General features: G+C 32.6%; 1 protein-coding gene across 1 annotated transcript in view; it reads right to left on the bottom strand.

Moving 5' to 3' along the window:
- Nucleotides 1-524: 524 nt before the first annotated feature.
- Nucleotides 525-22,065, bottom strand: part of TTC40 (Cilia- and flagella-associated protein 46) — a gene marked incomplete at both ends in the record, with an annotated part of 102,767 nt that continues 81,226 nt past the window's right edge. The window contains 6 exons of the mRNA XM_051219317.1: nt 525-778; nt 4,321-4,457; nt 9,423-9,504; nt 15,913-16,324; nt 17,828-17,991; nt 19,504-20,044. Of these exons, the coding sequence (XP_051066262.1) occupies nt 525-778; nt 4,321-4,457; nt 9,423-9,504; nt 15,913-16,324; nt 17,828-17,991; nt 19,504-20,044 (1,590 nt within the window). The remainder of the gene's footprint in view (nt 779-4,320; nt 4,458-9,422; nt 9,505-15,912; nt 16,325-17,827; nt 17,992-19,503; nt 20,045-22,065) is intronic.

Here is a 22,065-nt window from a genome sequence, read left to right as displayed (position 1 = left end):
TTGATGATTTTCGACATGAATCGTAGAAACTGTATGTTTTTTTTAGTAGCTAGGATAACTGAGAAATGGATATGGAAATACTATCCTCATTAGTTGATATCTATCAAGATATAATCAAATATGTCTTCGTTCGGATACTTTTGGGATCCAGGTGTATCTAACTGATCAACTTAACGGGTTCCCTTACAAGCTACAAATAAAATGCATAATAAACAGTTCTGAATGAACTTTTTGATTTTTCAGCTATCTTCATTACAGATTCATCTTCAGAATACAAACAATGAAAATCTAACTGTAGTCGGTCTTTTCTAGAGTTTTGTAACACTTAAGTTAACATAGACATTCTAGACGGATATTGTTCCCGAAAATCATTCAATATGTATTCAGCATAGTCTTTAATGTAAAAGATCAACTGTTCATTTCGTCATTCATTTATTTTTTAATTCTATCAAATATTGTAACATAAATATCAATACTGTTCAATTTTAAAGATCATTTCATTAAAAGAAAATATAGATAATCCCCTAAGCGAATGAAATATTTGGAAGTCCATAAATAACCATATTAAATGGTTCTAATGTTGGGATTTCTAAATGTTTATATTGATCATCAAATTGATAATCGATTTCATTGATTGATTTCCGTTCCAACAGCTGATTATTTTTATCTTCAATAATTTGCTTTAAACGATCCAAATAATTATCTAATTCCATTTTGAAAAGTTCATATTGTATCAATAAAGTTGATTGTCCAATTGGATAAAGGTGATCTAATAAATCTAAAATATAAATTAAAAGGAAAAAAATCAACATGATAACTGCATCAAATTAATAACAACTGTTTTCTTGATTTAAAATATTCATCACATGTAATTTAAGTACTGCTGTGGTGTGCTACTGATGTCGACAGATATGAGTAGTATGTGACAGGGATCAAAAGTGGAATGCCTGGTAGCAGAAGATTGAGAAAATCGAAAAGAAGAGAACGAAAACAGAGGGTGATCGGTATGGAAACGAAGGAATAGTAAAGTTTGAGACAATTGACGGATATTTTGCAAATGAAGTATTTACTGTATGGTTCTCAGATTTTACCAAGACATTCTGTAATGTATTGAAACACATTTGGTTGTCCCCGCCTGTGTTTACATTTATTACGATTTTATTTAGTATGTAGTCAACAAAATCTAAAAGAGTAGACAAATTTTGATTAATTAAGTGTTGCATATTGAGTAGAATTCGAATTAGGAGTCATTTTTCTTCTGAGAAGTAGAAAAGTGGGATGTAACTTATCAAGCACGGGTTTTCGGACTCAGGCTAGTGATAGTAACTAACTACCTAAATTGAAACACGTGTAGTGGATTCCAAAGTTGTGCAAAAAATTAATGAACTAATCAACTGGTAGGATAATATGGTCAAATTCAATCTTTTACTAGATTAACGATATGTGAAGTATATCGAACGTATAAACCACTGTTAGAAAGCGAACTATTTTACAGATGTTTTAAAATGAATATCATTGTAAGTGAAGAAAAGGGTATTTGTAAGGGTTTGTATTTTTCCGCCGTTTACACTGGGGATTGTAATTTATGGATTTCTTTTGGCATATTTGTATCATCAAAAGAGTGCCTTGATCATCTTATTTGGTCACGAGTTTCAATCAAGTTGGATTTTGACTAGTGATGGGATTGAGATTCCGCGTTTCGCCCCGTTCGGTGCTCGTCAGATCAATGTAGCTACACAAACCATATATTTTGCATTTCACTGATAGCCATAATAATAAAAACATGCTCCCAAAACCACTTACAAAATTACTGAATGAATAAAGAAATCAAATAATTGTCAGATACCGTATTTCTTAAGAAAGTTATCAGCAGATGCATCGAAAAGAAGTGGGGTGTCAGAATGTCTTTACAAGTGATTATTAGCTTTTCTGTCTGTTTAAAATCTGATTGATAATCACCCTTAGTTTTATTGACGTTACTCGGATTACTGTGGAAAATACTAATAACTAACTTCTCTCTGAAGAATATACTTAGAGTGCTGTTTATAAAGGTAATAAGAGCTTCACACTTACACCATTTAGCCAATTTCAAAATCTTCTTTCAGTGAATACGTTAAGGTGATGAAAAGATAACTTGGTCACCACAATGCTTGGGTTATTTTGCAGAACGTCATAAAGAGTGTGAAGTCCTGAGTTTTTCACTTGTCATGCTAACCAAAATTAACTTAAATTTATATACTACCCATAATTAGCATGAATATTATTACTAATTAATGATCTACAAATGATTAAAACTATGAGCTGGTATAACCCATATGAAAGTGAGTAAAAGTTTGACCGTTCAAGAAAATTACCAGTGTTTACAGAATTAGTTTCTCATAACGCTATGGAATTAAAAAAGGAAATATTTGAATGGAAAATTATTTGAGTAAGCTCATCATCATACCCTACAGTTATTAAATCAACATTATTGAATTACGGTGACCAAAATAAGACATACATAACTGGATGAATTAGTTTTTTTCTTTTTGTTATTAATAGCTTTATTCAACATTATATTGTTGGCACAATATAGAATCCTCAGTACAAAGTATTTCAACTAGTTTCCTTTTCCTATGTCTTGGTCTATCCTGACGATAAATATTGAAATCTTTTAGTGATACTAAGCAATTGTAAATCATTTAACTAAGATTCTTGATTTGTGATTACACCACAATTACGATACATGTTTAGACTTAGCAGAAATTAAAGCCAGTCCACATTGCCAATTAGTGATCGTCTATTAGAAATTAGCAGTTCAGTAATCGACACCTGAATAATGTTCATTCTTTTCAATGCACATTGTCAGTCACCACGATGTCTCTGATTGTACCTTTTTGTAACTTCTACAGCGAAAGGTCATAAACTTTTCATAAACGCGCCTGCATAGGTTATTCAATGAATAGACACAATAGTGTGTTGAAACAAACAAAAACAGATACATTGTTGAAATATCTAGATGGCAAGAACAGATAACCAGATATTCAAGCAGGACGCCAGTTGATTTTTTTGTTGTTGCTAAAATAGTGAACTTTCGCATCGGTTATGGTTTAAATACTTCCAACATGCCATTTTTAAATGTGACGAGTAAGAGTCATAACTGACGTAAAAGTTCACTAATATCAGCCTACAACATTGTCTAATTCATTTATTTATAAGTGCCTTGTTTTGACCATAGTAATAGGAAACTTGTGAATTTATGACTGTAGATCTTGATGGTGAAGTTATTAGAAAAAATTGTTCATTTAAATATTTTATTTAATTTATTTATTTGAAGTGACTTTAAGATCTAGAATGTCTATTTTCAGTGAGTTCCAAGCTGATTATTTGTGAATAAGACAAAGTAATACAATCTTAATAAAATAACAGATGACTGAAATCGAAAAGTCATCTTTCCAAAACAATCTTGCAGTCTGATATTGATGACAGTTTCAGGTAGTCTATTAATTAAGTAATTTTTATAATTTCTCCACGGAATAGAAAGCTATTTTTATGCGTAGAAACTAATGTATAATACTATTTTCCTCAGTAACATAATCATAATGTTTATTTCAAGAGTTAATAGTGGTTGATATGGAAATTTAGACCCAATATATATTTGATAGATTTCAATGCTTGTTACATTGGTGACAGTTTCATTCCTTTTGGAATGTTATGATCAGCAGATACATAACAACAACTAAATCACAATAGTAATATTATTATTCCCCATTTCAACATTTAGAAATGTGAATCTTACAATTTGAAGGTAAAGCTTTCCTGGAAAGTCTTATTCAGATTAGTAAATATTGTCCGATAAAAGTTATCAATCACATCTGTATTGATCTGATGTCGATGCAATAATAAGCAGAATTATTTACCCAGTTTTAGAAAATACAATGAACAACTTCATATTACAATAAGACGTGGTAATCTACTGTTGTTAAATAGATTATGGAATGATTGAATTTCATACACAGGCTAATTATCACAGTTCTTCATTGTTTTCAACAACTTAATGATAGTCTATATGAGTTAGTTTTGACCTACAAAGAAACAGAATTTACGTTTCAGATATATTTTACTTCATGGACTGTCCTCAAATAAACAATTATTGATTGTATGAATGCACCAAACAGCTGTTTTGTCGTACTTTAGGACTCATCGGTAAGGTACATTCACGATTAACCAGAAGTCGAATCCAGAAATAACAAAATTCAAGGGCAGTAAATTTCCTTTAGATGACCAAGTCCAACCTTATCTAATTTATCTCGAAACTAAAATCAATAAATAATTACTTACGTTTTATCAATTTTCCCATTCTAAACTGATTCCAATGTAGTCGCGTAGACCATTGGAGCAGGATTGTAGAACGTGACCCAACTAATGTGGAAATGATAGCTGTAGACAGTGGTTGTTCTAGTTCATATTCCGTTATCCTAGTAAAGTAAACATCAATCAACAGTGAAAAAAATTTTGTAAACACTAAATAGCCTTATATTTCAAAATAATTGGTTATTTGGTGATGATATCTATGATTTATAATCGGATCCTCGTAAAGTACTTTGTTTTCAGTTGTTCTATGGGTAGGCATGTATTTCAGTTTTAGAATATATACTTAAGCATATAAAATACTTAAGATTCTCTAAATTTCATCCAGTAAAATCAAGATTCAGTGTTTATTATTACATGAATTCAAGTTTTATTTATTTTTATGTGCCATAACAGAAAATAAAACTTTAGTATTGAACAGCTGCATCATATTAACAAACCATTATGTGGTTAAGTTTTATATTTCTTCACAGAAATTCATTAGAACTCACGTTGGTTCTGTAACCAAAGCCCACATAGTTCAGTCAGTGATTCATTAAGAGGTATACTTCGTTCAATTTTAAATAACATAGGAAAAAACGTTATCAAATAGTTTTACTGTTATATCCGGACGAGAATAAATGAGTGATAATCGTTGAGAATTATTTGTGGACTGATATTACATGAATATCCTTATCATATGACCATTAAGTAACTATATTACATGTATATTTATATTCCTCTCATTATAAGCTTTTATTTGACCTATTGACTATTATCACACGATTTACTATTCTTGAGATACTCCCAATTTATTAGTAACAGTTTCTCACAATCATAGTCACTTTTTGGTTTGATTTTGTATAAATGTTATTTTCTGTTTTATGGTGTGATGTGGTCTGATTTGTTTGCATATAAACTCAGTATGTTTGAAATATACGATTCGTATCGCTGAGGCTGAAATTGGCGTTCTTGACTTAACAGACAGGACTAGGCGGAGAAAGGACCAATCAGAAATTTAGGCTGCTCGTACGGTTGTATGCGCCATTAGTTTGGTCGTACAGGTTAGCATATCTAAATTGGCAATCCTAGTTCGCGATAATCGTATAGCATAATAATACAAAATTTACTAAGATATTTATTTATCAAGTTCAACAACTAAATTGTATCTTTCAATCTATGGACTATAATGACTTTTGACAATTGAATGGTAAAGATGGATGGTGGCTAGCAGTAGAATCCAGGATACGCGTTTAGTCGTATTTGAGACTCATCAGCTGGATGGATGCTAGCTGCCACCCATCGTTGCATATAATGCATGTAATTTAAAACAATATCGAAACAATGCACACAGGTTGCACATATGCCAATAAGTGACTGATCAACTGCAGTCCTAAACATCAACGGGAAGATTCAAACAAACAATACAAAATTGAATAGTAGCATTGATATCTACCAAATGTTTCGAAGAGAAACATTTAAAGTATTCTCAATTTAAAACAGATCTATCATAGGTAGAATGTCATTTCATATGTCAAGTTCATTTGCTTGTGACTCAATACTGAGAAAGACTTCTGTATTTTAAGCTTAAGATAACTAACAATCAATATAGATGCTGGCTGATATATCTAACGTAGTTCTTAGTTTACAAAAAATTTTGGTATTAAGCCAAATATTATTAGTGTAAATGAGCAAATAATATCTCTTGATAAGTATTTTTATTTTCTAATTACTGATTCTAACAATTTTAGTTACCGAATATAAAAAGAGTTAAATAGTTTTAAACTTTGGTATCTTTTGTTCTTAAAAATAAATAATTATGATTTGATTTCACGTAGTCGTGACCTGAACATCAAGTCATTATTTATGTAGTCTTGAACCTAATTTCAATGTTTATTACCATTTGTTATTGAAAATTCATGTACTAAACTAATCAACATAGAATCAAGTTAAGTGTACCAGCAAACCAAACTGGATTACAGATCGATTGAATGTACGGATAAAGAACAGTGAAATATGAAGATGTTCTAATAAGCCGCAGTAGAGTAAAGAGCGTCGATTAGCGATTAACGGATTTGCATTTACATATGTGGAGTTTATGTGGGATAAAAATAATCCAGCTGTAAAATGATAACTGCGTCGATGAGTGATGCAATCGATAATAATCATAAAATGCGAAGTCATTGTATGTTGCCGTTTGCGTCATAACCAGAGACACCGAGTTATCGTTAAATATGTATTAGTAGAATGACCAAAGAGACAGAATAGTGACTGCGGGGCGTATTCCTTTTTGGTCGTAAAGCCTGGCGTGATTTATGTCGTTTGAAGGATATGCGCTCAAACTCTTTTGCTAAGAAACCGTACTATGGTATGATAAAAATATCAATACATATGATTATCGATGTCAGCGAGTGAGACTGACATGGATGTGACGAACAAGAGTGCATCTTTCAGAGACATGCTCTAAACTTTATGTTCTAACATGCAATGTGACGGGAATAGAATATTAATTGCAGTAACTAAGTGATGTTTGTATGTAATGAATGATGTAGTATGCAGTCGTATATGTGGACGAGTATATAAAATGAACCTAATCGTTACTAATCGGCTAGTAATACGGCGTCGAATATCTGATGTGTATATAGACATTAAAGTAAAGATAATTGATTTTAGAAAAATGACTGAAGTTCGGTTTAGATTGTCGTTGAAAAAGTAGAGAAACGACGATTGCTGCGTACCAATGAGATGAATGAACATTAGTTGTATTTCGAAGACATAAATCCCTACTACCAGAAGTATGACTTCAAACTCATGTTTATGACAGAGATGCTGACCTTTGTCAGAGTTGTGGTAGTTGCAACCATGCCGTTATCAGCGTGCAGGAGGTTCGGTTGGCTGCTTCGACTGATGATTTGTGTGCATGCACGTGTTGCTAGACTGCTAATTTGCTTAGCAGGTTGCAGGTTGTTCAGTGTATGAGCGGCTAGTAAATATTCCGGAAATATATGACACATGACAGCCATATACCCAAAAAAATAAACGATAATAATTAAACCCTTAGTGTGATAAATGGTCCAGAACATACTAAAACTGATCGGTCTTAGCGAAAGGCTTATTAGGATTAAAGGCAACCATAGACATAATAGAAGACGACATCGAGATGAAAAATGCGTGGTATGATAACATAAAAATGACCTCGACTATGTGAATGTGTGTACAAATGGGGCAAAAATAACATGGAAAAAGTTGGATGGACTCACTTAAGACAAGAAAATTTTGTTATTGAATAATAAAAAAAATAGTCCAGTGTGTTTCAAATCTCATAACGTCAATGGAATGTTCATAAAATTATAGTTTGTTTGGTGAGTGATATGTTTGCGTAAATGTCAAAATTTAATGTCAGCACGAACAAAAATAATAATTCCACATTAGGTAATAACATAAAATTAGTGTGACAATATAAATATGATTATTATTGAAATCATAATGGAAAAATCCGCCAAATAGATCAGTGAGCAGAGTTGACACGAAGACAAAGTACCGATAAGATAATACGATTTGAACATGTCCATGTCGCTGCTGTACTGGCTTCGATGAATGCATGCGATCAGAGATTGAGTCGGTTAAGTCGCTCGTCAATTAAATCAGCCACTTCGTTCGTTTATCGGACGCATATAATTCGAGATGTTCACCGTCTGCGCTGATTTTCAGGGTGTGTTTAGTTTGAAATCGAGCTTACCACTTTAGTGGTGCCATGATCTCTCTTCGATTTGGTCGTATGGTCGTAAACTGCATTGTTTATCGATTGAGCTGACTTCACTGAGTTTGTTCGTCGAAAGCATGAAGTGCAGAAGGTTTATCATCGACGTAGTTTGCTGCGTTAGGTTCGTTGTCGACGCGCTCACCATTTAGTGGCCCGAGATCTGACTCCACTAGGGTCGTATGACTGATTGTTATTGAAATATTGCTGTCGAAATATACATCCTAGCTATCCTCTTATTTTATCATCGACTCAAGTCACGTTGGTGAATAATGGAATTCAATAAGTCAAATACGAGAATGGATTTTTGGATACATATAATTTGTTCAATCGTTGATCGGAAAGAGAAGCAAAAACGTAACGACGTGCGATGGAGAAGGAGAGTGATCCAACTCAGTTTAACCAAGAGTAAATCGATATTTATAGTCAAACAAAAAGAAGTTACAGGATGTGATGAGTAAGATAAGAGATGAACACACATACGCTTACACAAAAAAGTCAAGGTTGATATGCGAATAATTAACACGGCCAAAATATGACTCATGAAGAATGAATAGACTGACCTGTCCGGAAGCTAGAATAATCTGTGTGGGCTGGCATAGCAACCGACACTACAAATCCTCTAAAGAACAAGTGTAAATATGTACTGAACTGTTTTTTTTCCAATAGTTTGAAAATAATAAGAATTATTTGGAAAATAAATCATTTTTATTTATTTTAATAGTTGAAATCATGAGTCAATTGGAGTTAGACTACCATGGAAAACCTGGAAGCATTGGACGGCCGTTTCGTCCTGGTATGGGACTCCCCAGCAGTGTGCATCCACGATCCCGTCGCCGCGAGACTCAAACCTAGGAACTATCAGTCTCGCGCGCGAGCGCCTAACCATGAAATCACTGAGCCGACATCCAATGGTGTTAATGTCTAGTGAGAAGCCGTGACCAGTGGAGTCCAACCAGGTCTGTTGTGAGATATCAGCTCACTGAAGACAACGGTGTACGACGGCGCAATTTCGTGGATTGGTTGAGTTTAAACATTAACACCGTTGGATGCCGGCTCAGTGATTTCATGGTTAAGCACTCGCGCGCGAGACTGGTAGGTCCTAGGTTTGAGTCTTGCGACGACGGGATTGTGGATGCACACTGCTGGGGAGTCCCATACTAGGACGAAACGGCCGTCCAATGCTTCCAGGTTTTCCATGGTAGTCTAGCTTCAATTGACTCATGATTTCAACTATTGAAATTACTAAGATCTCAACAAAACCCATTCTGACGTTTTTATTTAACAAAATTAGTGGTTGATAACAATATTCAGAGTAAAAAAAACAACTTACGTTTTGTGAGCATTAAGTTTAATCTGTCTAAGGCGGCTAGTTCTTGTGTAAATTTTATCCAGAAGACATATTAAATGGCAATCTATGAAATCAGAGATAAATAAACAGAATAAAACGAAGGGCATATAAAATATTGTAGTAATTTAATCTTGTTTTTGAAGGGTTAATATCACGAATTGGAATCCTGATAAAAAAGTTTCTTGAACAATACTTTTCCTTTTTTACAATAAAAAAGATTATGACTGTTTGCTTAAGTATATTACAAATCAAATTATTTGTATTGAAAGATCATATTCAGTATTGAACGTAAAATAAAATATAGATTCAGTTGACGTTACATTAAGCAGTATATTGCTGTTTCAACTAAGCAAATAATTCTGAATATTCTTTGAATACTAATTCAAGTCTTTGTTTCGATTTCACAAAGAAAAATGAATCTACATGAGCATAATAATAAGAAACAAGGGTTCATTGATTTCATACAATATCTGTAATATCAGAATTGGGGTTTGTGGAAATTGTAGTATTGTAACAGTTGAATTCATGAATCAATCTTATTTTGACCACCACCATGAGACTCCTCAGCAGTGAGCATACACCATCCCACACCAAACGGAGTCGAAACCAGGATTTTCGGTCTCGCGCACGAATGCTTAACTTCCAGAAAACTGAGCCGGCATCCAACGATGTTTATGTCTAACGTCGACCAATCCACAATATTACGCTAACATCTTCCATTATCTTGGGTGGGTAACTGTCACACTAGATATTATTACAGCTGGATGCTGGCTCAGTGATCTAGAGGTTAAGCATTTACGCACGAGACTGAAGATCCTGGTTTCGAGTCCCTTTCATATGTGATCGTGGATGCGCATTGCTGGAGAGTCTCATACTAGGACGAAACGGCCGTTCAGTGCTTTCATGTTTTCTATGGTGGTCAAACTTAGATCGGCTCATAAATTCAACTGTTCAATAATAGTCTGATAAACATTCAAATTTATAACTTGCGTTGATCTATACAAGGACTCTAGAATAAGAATCATATGCTATCCATCCTGTAACTGATGATATAAAGCATATTTGATTAGGGTCTTTGATACTTTTCAACCAGTTGTTATGATAAAATTCACTTAAGTGGAGTTATTTAATCTGTTTGAATCTGAAAGTGATGATGATGATGATGATGATGCAGAAGAAATAAAGGAATAAGAAAGAAAGAAAACCACACAAAAATGAATAACAAAGAAAAACAATGGCGCCTAGAAAAAGCAATATATTCAATTCTACATTGTCATTTATTCCAATTAGTCCATATAACTTTTCTTTACCCAGATAAAAAAAATATTTATTTTAAACTTAATACACCAAGATTTCAAATCCAGACAAGAAAAAACAGAGGTAACATTAAATCTCCCAATAATATAAACCAAAAGATTGTTTTTCTGTTGTCTTATTTTACAGATAAACACAACTAAGAACTGGATGTGATGTCGTGAGTGGGAGATGGATTAATGCAGGTTAAACCAGCGATTTTAAGAACATGGAGTGTCCAATATAATAATATTAATAACAATGATAATTTATGCAGTTTCTTATAAATTTAACTCTAAATAAATAGAACTATGAAAACGAAACAAATTAGAATAGGGCCACAACTCATTAATCTACTAGACAATGTTCAAACGTCATTAAATCAAACAAACTTTGAATTTCTAAGGTATATATATGCTAGTTCACACGCTCAATATATGATTATTAATTATGATTTATATATATATATAGCTTGTAAGTGATATAAAAGTGCATAAAGCGGACATGTACAACAAATTTGTTTACATTACAGCTTGAATAAAAATATCTGAAATTATCAGCAACATTTCCAACTTTCATTAGATGTATTCTATCCTGCAATTATAGTTCATGAAAGCAGCATATTAGATTGCAAGTTTCACTAAAGATTTTATTTCAAGCCTTAACGTTCACGATATTTATGTTCTTCCTTCTGTATGTCAAGCTGCGTTAAATTGATATGTTCATGGCAGACAGTTGCGAATAAGTGGAATCTTTAGATCAATTTACTCTCCGATGTACATCATTCCCCCACTAAATAGACAAAAAATTTCTGAAATTGCTGTATATAACATACTTAATGAACGTGAAAAGCTTTGTGCAATCAACATAATCAACACTTATTAAGATGGGTTAAACAATCACTTATATTGGAAGAATACTTGATATTCAATAAGCCTGCTTCTAAGAAGTTTCATGTTTGAATCAGCTAAAACGTTTTATAAAATGAACTTCAAGATATTCAAACTTTAAATTAATTGTGTCAATCTTTAAACTATTGATTTTGATCTTGGTAGATATTATATCCCGTTTCAGACATGATGGAGAATATTCCTCGCTCATAATGAGGATTTCAAAGGTTTATAATTGTTGAAATACTTCTGATAACACAATACAACCAATACATTTCGTCTCCATCAATTCATAAAACATTGTGATAACAATTTTTCCTAAAACACCAAACTATTAGTTTCAGATATAATGGAGAGATTTTTCTGGTAAACCATCAGTAACAGTAGTATTTAGTAAGTGTATTAATATTGATTGCAGTCACAAGCTTAATGTTTATCTACCAACACATGTAGTCTTGTGTAATACTGAAAGTCTCATAAAATAGTAGTATTTGCTCAATTCTTAGTATTTTTAGGCTTACATTATCCTATAATAAATATCGGATCATAAATCATAGCCTTTAATTTTCCAAGTTAAAGGGTGAATTGTTAGTTTTATTTAAAATTTGCGATGGTCAACAAAGAGCTACTGGATACGATTATTGCTTTTTCAAATAACTTATAATCTATATTAGTAATTTATTACACTAAGCTATTAGTCGAAATCTTAGTATGTTGTCCCCTATTACTTGATGGACTACTATTTACATCTTTCTACTAGCCTTAAACCTATGAATACCACACCAATAAGTGTACAAGCAAACGAAAACCAGGCTTTTAAACAGACAGTCAAGAAAAAGTTACATGATATATGGTGTTCATAACTAAGCAACTTCTGACTTTATTGATTAGATTCTAAACTAAGATAACTAGCAAAAGTGATATTTGAAGGTGCAAAATAAAGACAAAATAAACAGTGGTTTAACAGATACCAAGTGTTACAAGAATACAAAATTATGTTACAATCTAACTCCTGAATAAATATAACTTAATTGCATATAGCTCCTCTTGTTTTGTTGATTAGTCACAAACCAATACAAAATTTTTGGATAATGTGATTCACAGGATTGAATTTTTCTCACTTTGTCCAGGTTTAACGGTGAGTTTATTATGTCAAATAATTGAGAAGTACACAATTATATATTTATGCAGAAACTGAGACAGAATTTTCACTTCGGTTATGAAAATAATCTATTATAATCCTACTACTTGTAAATTATTAAGTAGCATAACCCATATGAAAAATTATTGAGCTGGAAAACTTGAAAACCTAACTTTTGTTGAATGATGTAAGATAAGACTATTCTACTGCTTTTTTTCTACAATTTCTGACTTTTTCCATTGTGGAGGAAATGGGTTTTTATTGAAAAATTCAGACAGAATAAAGTAAAAACCGTAAATATATTTCTTTGGTACTTATAATAGTAATGATAAGGCGGATAGTTGGACGCTTTGAAGCATCTGCCTGTACTGAAAATATCTTAACATCTTCATCTATCGTTATCCCAATTATAAAGTTGAGTACGTGGAATTTAATACTGTAGAGTTTCTCATAAACTCGGATTCTACCCCCCAAATTGGTTCCAGTATGATTTTTAATATATCACTGTGCTGTTTACAGGTTAGGATGTGCTATGTTTATGAGACGAAACTTTTTTTCAGTTATTTCAGTAATTAGTATTAATTTATAACAACAAGCTTGTTTCACATCCTCACTTTGCGTACTACATTACTACATCGAATAATTATGTAAGGTATTTTTGTTGGGATATTCAGAAAAGTATCCCAAAAATTATTCTGTTAAGTCTAACGCTATCCTTGGACTTGAGATGGTGTCATTTCCTCATTGGTCAGTGTTTATTCCACGTGTCATTTTCCTGCTGGTCAATATTGTATAATGTTATTTTCTATTTTATGGTACGATGTGGTCTGCTTGATTAGTATATAAACAGAGTGTGTTTGAAATATAATGGTTCATATCTCCGAGGCTGAGACTTGTGTTCTGGACTCAACTGGCTGGGCTAGACAGGGAAGCGGGACCAATCAGAACCCTAGGCCGTTCTTACGTGTTTGCGCGTCTTTGGTCCGATCGATAATTCGCCACACTTTAATTGGCTGCCGTTACAGTTATAGCAATTTTATAAACGAAACTATCTTTTACCGAAATCATACAAATTTACGAAGTTGAAATACACTGAACACCTCAGTTAATGAAATAATTAAGTGATGTATTAATCCTGGATAGAAAATAATTACTTGAGATGACTGGTTAGTGAAATATAATCTCATATGTAGTCTGTAATTAGATTATTCGGAATAATAAAGATTAATTATTTTGAAGCAAATGGGGTAATCTGATAAATTTAAGTAGTCAATTTTGAAATGATGAAGACAGAGACTATCTTTGAGAATGTCTGGAATTGCATGAGCTTTGGACAGAATAAAGAGTTCAATTCCCAGTTTTCTTTTGTTGTTTATAACTTTTTCATTTCGATTAAAAAACAAAGTATATCCAATATTTTGCATCATAAAGTATAAGATTAAAATACTTGTTGACCATCGAACGAGAAGTCTTTATTTCTCCAAACAAATTTATTTGAAAAGTGAGAGCAAATGGAGGTTTACTCAAAGATAGAAAATATTTTGAAAAGGTGCATAGTATTTACTTGAAACTGATCAGTTGTTTAAAGATTATACTCGTAACAACACTCCCTAGCTATTACACTAGATTTCAGAGACTGTCGTAGAACGACTGATGGATAATAGATTTTCGATTGATTCCATCATATTAACAAAACCCTTACACGGAAAAAATTCCAATCTCCAAACAATTGAGTGTCAAAAGTCAGGACCACAATAAAACTGAATGTATTAATTCTCTTCATGTAGAAAAAGATTTACTCAAGTTATTGTGAATTTCAATCATTTATCATACGAAAATTGGTTTACAAAAAGTGTAATAAGGTCGAATAACAGGCAATAGAGATAACATCTCATAATCATATAAAATTTATTTCAGTATTATAATAAATATCAGGCATCACGCAATAGCTGTTGATGAAAATCACTGACTGAACCCCTGACAGATATTAGACATCAACCAATAGTAGAGTACAATATGTTTAGTGTATGAATATGCAACATTCTAGAATATGGCACACAAAATTTCGTTAGTACAAGTTGGACCAGAGTACAGTTACTCAATGATAAATACTCCGATACAGCTCAAAACTCCAATGACTGTGATGTCTACAAACAAATAAAACAATAGCTTGGACGCAATAGGAAAAATTGGAAAGAATTGGGGTAAATGTTTCCTAATGTAACAATGAACATAAACAAGAAATAACTGTTTATTAATTGTAAAGTAAGTCATCAAATGATCTCAATTCTTATCTAACAATGTTTAGTTTGGTTATGAACATATCAATCATTTAGTTACAAATAACTCAGCATTGGGATGAATTTGTGATAGTCTAAGTTATCAATTCTCACATCAAGAAAATAGAAGAAATTAACGGAATGCAAATCAGTATTAAGTGCAGTAGGAAAATAACGAAAAAATATAGATAAAGTAAGAGTGGAAATTATGGGGTTCTTCTAAACTCAAAACTCAGAGGAATATAGGTAAATGACTAAAACTACAACAGAGTAACTGATTTCAAACTCTATCGTATAGAGTCTCCAATCACAAAAATCTTGTGGATTAAGTTCAAGGACATCTCAAAGTTCGGCGGTAACTTATCGGTTGAAAGCCGAATATATCTTGTTGATTGAAGATTCTGATAAATATCTTAAACAGATTAAGATATTTTACTTTACAAAATTTTCTAGTTGAACTCATGGACTGATCTTAGCTAGACTGCTCCTAAAAACCAGCAAGCACCAGACAGTTGGTTCTTCCCAATATGGGACTCTTCAGCAGTGTGCAACTCTTTTCTCATCACAGAGGGTCGAATCTAGAACCCTTGTTTTTACACGAGAGATCTTAACCTCTAGACCTATGATCCAGCATTCAATGGTATACACGTCTAACTTTAATTAATTCCTGATATTACGCGACCATCTTCTATTGTTTGAGGTGAAGAACTGTCTCATCCAGACATGACTGAACTCCACTGATCATGGCTCCTCAGTAAGACTTTTGAAATTGCATCTGGAAGTTGGTCATTAGTAAGTTGTCTTAGTAAGTTATACTATTATTACAAAATAATGTCATCAAATATGTTGAAAGGCAAAAAATAACTTACTAGGAATTGATAAATTAATAAATGTAGATGGAGGCGAATAAGAAAGGAAATTTTCTGAAATATGACTGATTAATCCACTGACTCCTTCATTTAAAAATACTAATAATTCTTCTTCTGATGGTACTTTACCAAGTTCACTATCACCTACTAATCCAATCCAACGTGAAGTGAATTGCTGACTACGTGTTATTGGTTCTTTCAGCAATAATTGGAAATGATTTTTAAATGAATAATTAATGACTACTGTGTCATTTTGTAAATTTGTATCACGAGAGAAATCATTTCGGTTATTATTATCGGCTTGTTCTGAAACATTACTGGAGTTAATAGAAGTAATAATATCAGTGTCCATAAATGGATCAATCAAGTAACGTATATATGTTGTGTCGATTAGTAAACATCCTGTATTTTGCTAGCAAATGAATGAACAAACAAAGTTGGATAAAAATTAGTTTATGCTGAATGAAGAAGGATCTTTAGAAAAGTGTAGACACTCTAGGCCTATCAAAATTGAAAATGATATCATGTTAAAATCGTACTCTCTTTGTACTATTTTTAGCAGCAGTGGTAGTAGTAGTAATGGATTAGACGACCTTTAAGTTTAGAATGGGGATCAAGTTAAATTTTGGTATGTAAGTTACTTCCAAACATCTAATATCGCTTACAGTTCAGGAACATTTCTTATGGAATGGGAGTAAAGAGTAGAACAAAGAAGAACTAATGATTGTTGGCTGTCTTCACAAAAACGTGTATGAAGTTACGAGAAAAGTTGACATCACTAGTTTCCGTTAAGAATATTCATTCAATAAAAAGATAGAATGGACCACTTTAAATTATATTAAACAAATGTAAGAAAAATTTATAGTTCGTAAAGAGTCAGGATAAACAAAAGCTTTCGTAAATTTTGTTGAATCGACTTGAGTATCGTCTCCCCAAAGCTTTTGTCATCCTTAAGGACTCTGGTAGCCAGTCTTTTAAGTCCGATTGGGATAGCTGGTATGACATATTACAGCACGATAATATCATTTGTATACTGGAAATCTGGAAGTCTTTCATCTGTCAACAAATATGTACTATTGTCAAGTACTTTCTTCAGAGCCACTTACAGAATGTTATCAGTGCCAAAATACAGAAGGAATATTGAGATCGGTTAACTCTTTCTTAACCCATAGCTAGTCTGAAATATCCGAAAGAACTAACTGAATGGTTTAACTCAGTTCAAAGTACTTTCAAATTGAGCATCCAGGGTGTAACCACACTTCTTGAGGTCGTTGTGCTGTAAGATTCCCGTCCAACCTGCAGAAGGTAGCTTAACTACCAAGAAATACCATGACTATCAGTCTGCGTTACATGTGATGGTGTTCGAGAATTTATTAAATAGTGGAAAAATAACTGATTCATTTGTGACTTGAGAAAGCCTAGGTTAGAACTTCAAGGGTTGTTTTTTCATTCACCATTGTATTTTAACCTATAAATCTTGATAGAAATTCATTCGGTATTGAAATGGCCGAGAATACCTTTAGTAGATGCTTTCCCAGTTCTTGAAAAAATAACTAGATTGAACTTATCTTTTTGTTTAAAGAAAACTCAACTTTGAAAGTTGATATTAGTTCCATGTGAGTCGTTTGTAAACTGATTGTCAAACTTTAAAAAATTACATTACCAATATGAATTGCTGAGTTTTATTTTTATTCCAATATGAATTCATGTCTAATATATTAAAAAAGCTGTTTGCTTCAACTACACCATGCTTTCTGTTATTCTGATGGAAAAAAAGTATTAAATTTTTAGACATATGGACAGCGTTGAATGATCTAAAAATTAATATTTATAGAAATCCACTTGTGTCTCGATTAGTTTTAAACAAAACTTATGAAGTAGTAATAATTAGGAGAGAAGATTACGTACGACCTACCTGTTTGCAGGACTGTAATGGTGGTTGTTTTGATCCAACATCACGTAATAGAGGATGGAGACTAATTCCACGGGTAGTTTCTGGTTTCCTTGAAGTTTTATGTTGTACACTTTGTTCATGTGTGTTATCCGATAAGTCATCGGTTTTGTGTGTGTTCTGATGGCCTGAAATTATTTATACCTAAAATTTAGCTTATCATCAAACTGGAAAGTCAAATTTTTATATCAAACATACGTAAATTGAATAGCCGTATATACTTATAGAACGTATGTAATCATATATTTCAGCTAGTAGCATAATACTTCAGTCTTTAGGTAGTAGAACTGATAATTTAAAAGATTATAAAGATACAAGTCTTTCAGTGATTTTCAGCTTGAAGGCAGCTTCGACTACAGACTAATATTAGTGAAAGAATAATTAAAAAGCATAGCCATTCATTCAGTCATAAGCGATGCGGAACCTGGCACACATATGCATCTGTTCAAACTGCGACAGCATATCAACACAGCGAGAGGAAGTTATCAGTGCAAATACCAGAGAAATTAAGGTAGTAACAATATCAATGTAGTAGAAAAGACTAGACAGACAATACGATTCGAGAAGAAACAATGAATTCACGAAATAAAACAGCATGTTTTTAAAATTCAGGACCTAAGGTAAGGCAACTAGTGAACGCATCTGTGCCGTTGCCACCGATTCTGATTCATACCACTAAACACATCTAATCATTGAAAGCCAGAGCGTACTGGAGATAAGTTTATTCTTAGTTTGGAACATAATAGCAGTATTCACATGACCTCATACGAGATGTAATTCGAGATTTTCGACCTTTAAAGATAGCATAATATTTATAGGCTACCATCTTCAGTTAACTGAATGTATAACTTGACGATCAATTAATTGCCTCGGTGATTAATTGTTTACACAAATATGATGGTTGTAATCTATCATAGTGACTATCCTACAACCAATTTCGATTATGGTTAATTTTGTTCAAGCTCTTTTATTAACTTACTTAACAGACAATGTTATTAGAATAGTAACAACTCGCATATCTCTTTGTACTGTTATGATCACTAGATCACATGACAGACTTTAGCTAAAATGTTAATTGCTTAAATATCATTCGATGATTCATTCTCCTCCCCATACATATGTACTCAAATCCTATTATTAGCCTTTGCTTTATCTTACTGAGCCCTTATGCGATTTGACTATAAATTTGCCTATGTATTTGCTCGTATATACATATTTGCCTCTGCTTCAAATTCTCTTGATGCGCTCATAGCATTACGATCTTCTCTATTCGCTAATAAAACTATAGTTGTCGCTTCTAATTGCCCTCTGATCTCAAATACCATTGAAATTTATATAATAACGGTTACAAGGGTGATTGATTAACGAAGCAAAGCCACTACACTGTCTATTCAAACTTAGAAACAAAGGTTAAGTTGAACTGTTTGAACGGTTTAATAATAAACGTGTTAATTAGCAATTAAAACTATTTACTTAAATAAAAATGCTATAAATGGTAGTGTCCATCCTTTAACCTTATCCAAATAGAATCTTGAAATATTTTGACTGTTACCTCATTGTTATACAATTGAGTCATAACATTGTCCATTAAGATACAATTTTATTATCAAATGAATAAAACAACAACAACAGAAACAAACCTGTTAAACGTGCATGAAGTAATTGTACACTGAATTCTCTTGTCAACCAACTAAATGGTATCATTGTGTTATTTCTTTTTTTTAAAAGTGGTGAGTTATTTTGTTTCATAGAGTTTGGTGTTACTATTGTATGAGTTGAATTTTTTTGTATTATTGAACTATGCCTTCTAATTATTATATAATTATTACTACTTATATTATTAAATAATATATTCATAATGTAAAATTCTAATGGTAATTCATTTAACCAAAAATCGGAAATAATTAATAAACCATCTTTTGAAAGATCGGATTGATTATTTAAATATTGTTCTAATTGATAAGATAATTGATTTAGTTTATTGATCTGGCAAACGATCCCACTTGGATTATTATTATTATTATTATTATTTAATTTGTCGTTAAGTTTATTTTGATTATTATTTGAATCTGGTTCTGGTAACCAATATTTTAATAATATTTCAAATACTGGATTTAAATAATTGAATAATTGAATATCTTCAATTGAGTTTTGAAACAAATCACTTTTTATTTTTAAAATCTATATAAAAGACAATAAAAGTAATAAATGAATTAATGAAAAGTCAATGAAACTGTTCTGTTTTTTTTAATGTCTTATAAATTAATTGATGAACAGGGTGGATCTGATGCAGATGTGAAGGCGCGGATCGGCAAAGCAAGAGCAGCATATTTACAACTGAGGAACATCTGGAACTCAAAGCAACTGTCTGTCAACCAACACCAAGGTCAGGATTTTCAATACAAATGTCAAGACAGTTCTACTGTATGGGGCAGAAACCTGGAGAACTACGAAAGCCATCATCCAGAAAATACAGGTGTTTATTAACAGTTGTCTACGCAAAATACTTCAGATCCGTTGGCCGGACATTATTAGCAACAACGTACTGTGGGAGAGAACAAACCAGATCCCAGCGGAGGAAGAAATCAGGAAGAAGCGCTGGAAGTGGATAGGACACACATTGAGGAAAGCACCCAACTGAGTCACAAGACAAGCCCTCACATGGAATCCTCAAGGCCAAAGGAAAAGAGGAAGACCAAAGAACACATTACGCCGGGAAATGGAAATAGATATGAGAAAAATGAACAGAAATTGGATGGAACTAGAAAAGAAGGCCCAGGACAGAGTGGGTTGGAGAATGCTGGTCAGCGGCCTATGCTCCATTGGGAGTAACAGGCATAAGTAAGTAACTTAAAAAGTTTTGCAAACGATTTTTTCAGATAAGGCAGTGATAAATTTGGAAATAATTTTCTGTATAGACAAAGATCATTTATTGATTGAAATCATGAACCGACTGATGTTAGACCACCATTAAAAACTTCGGAGCACTGAACGGTCGTCTCGTCCTACTGTGGGACTCCCCAGCAGTGCGCATTGTTATATCCGAGTGAAGATAAAATCACGAGTATCTTCTGAGACATATTAATTGACTAATATAACCTATATATTCTTATGGTGTAACTATTCAATAATTATATTATGTGTATTTATATTCCTCTTATTATAAGCTTTATTTTGACCTATAATTTATTATTGTACGATTTACTGTTCTTAAGCTATGTTCAGTTTATTGACTACTGCCTCCCACGTTCACAGCCACATTTGGCCAAATATTGTACAAATGTTATTTTCTATTTTATGATACGTTGTGGTCTGTCTGGTTGATTTATAAACCGAGTATGTTTGAAATAAATGATTCACAAACTTGACCTTTGCATTCAAAAGAGATTCATACAACCACTTTCCCTGCCCTGGCTATCAGTTTAAGATTTCCTTCAAAAGAACTATTTTTCATACTTCTTCCACTCGTTTTTTTTATTTTTAACTTTTGTAATTTTATTTCTGTTGCTTTTGAACTTAATAACTTCTCAACATTCATCTCTTGATTCTTACGTAACTACCATCCTATTGACCATCCGTTAAATTGCTGTTCCTTCTTTGTTTCTTACATTACTCAACGTAGCAACTTCTTGATCACTTTGAATATTAATAATCCTCTTTCTTTCAATTAATCAATGTTAATTTAAATGTAATTATTACGTAACGTATCTACTCGATGAGTATTATATTATTATTGTAAAACGTATATATATTAGTGTAGAGCCATGATGAAAAACTAATTGAAAAGAAATTTCTTCGCTCAATTCGTTCCTTCTTTATTTACCAAATGGCAAAATGGGAATTTTCACTATATAAAATCATAACACGAATCCACGATCATGCTTGTGGGATTAGGACCCAGGAAATTCAGTCTCGTGAGCAAACGCATAACCTACTGGACCACTGAGACGGCATCCAATGGTGTTAATGCCTAAAATCAACCAATCCACGAAACTGCACGACTATCTTTCATTGTACTGAGGCAGATAACTGTCTTTACCCGATACGGATTAGCTCCACTGATCACGGCTTCTCATTAGAACTCCGAGAATCCCCTCATGAAGCTAGTCACTAGTGAGCACATGGTACTTATCAGTATAGAGTTATGGAGATTATTAAGTTATCGACTGAGATCATGAAGGCCTTGGGTTCGAATCCTGCAA

The sequence above is a fragment of the Schistosoma haematobium genome, chromosome 4, assembly GCF_000699445.3.
Source record: "Schistosoma haematobium chromosome 4, whole genome shotgun sequence".
Lineage (NCBI taxonomy): Eukaryota > Metazoa > Platyhelminthes > Trematoda > Strigeidida > Schistosomatidae > Schistosoma > Schistosoma haematobium.
Note: the sequence above shows the minus strand (reverse complement) of the source record. Positions and strands in the feature narration are given on the sequence as shown.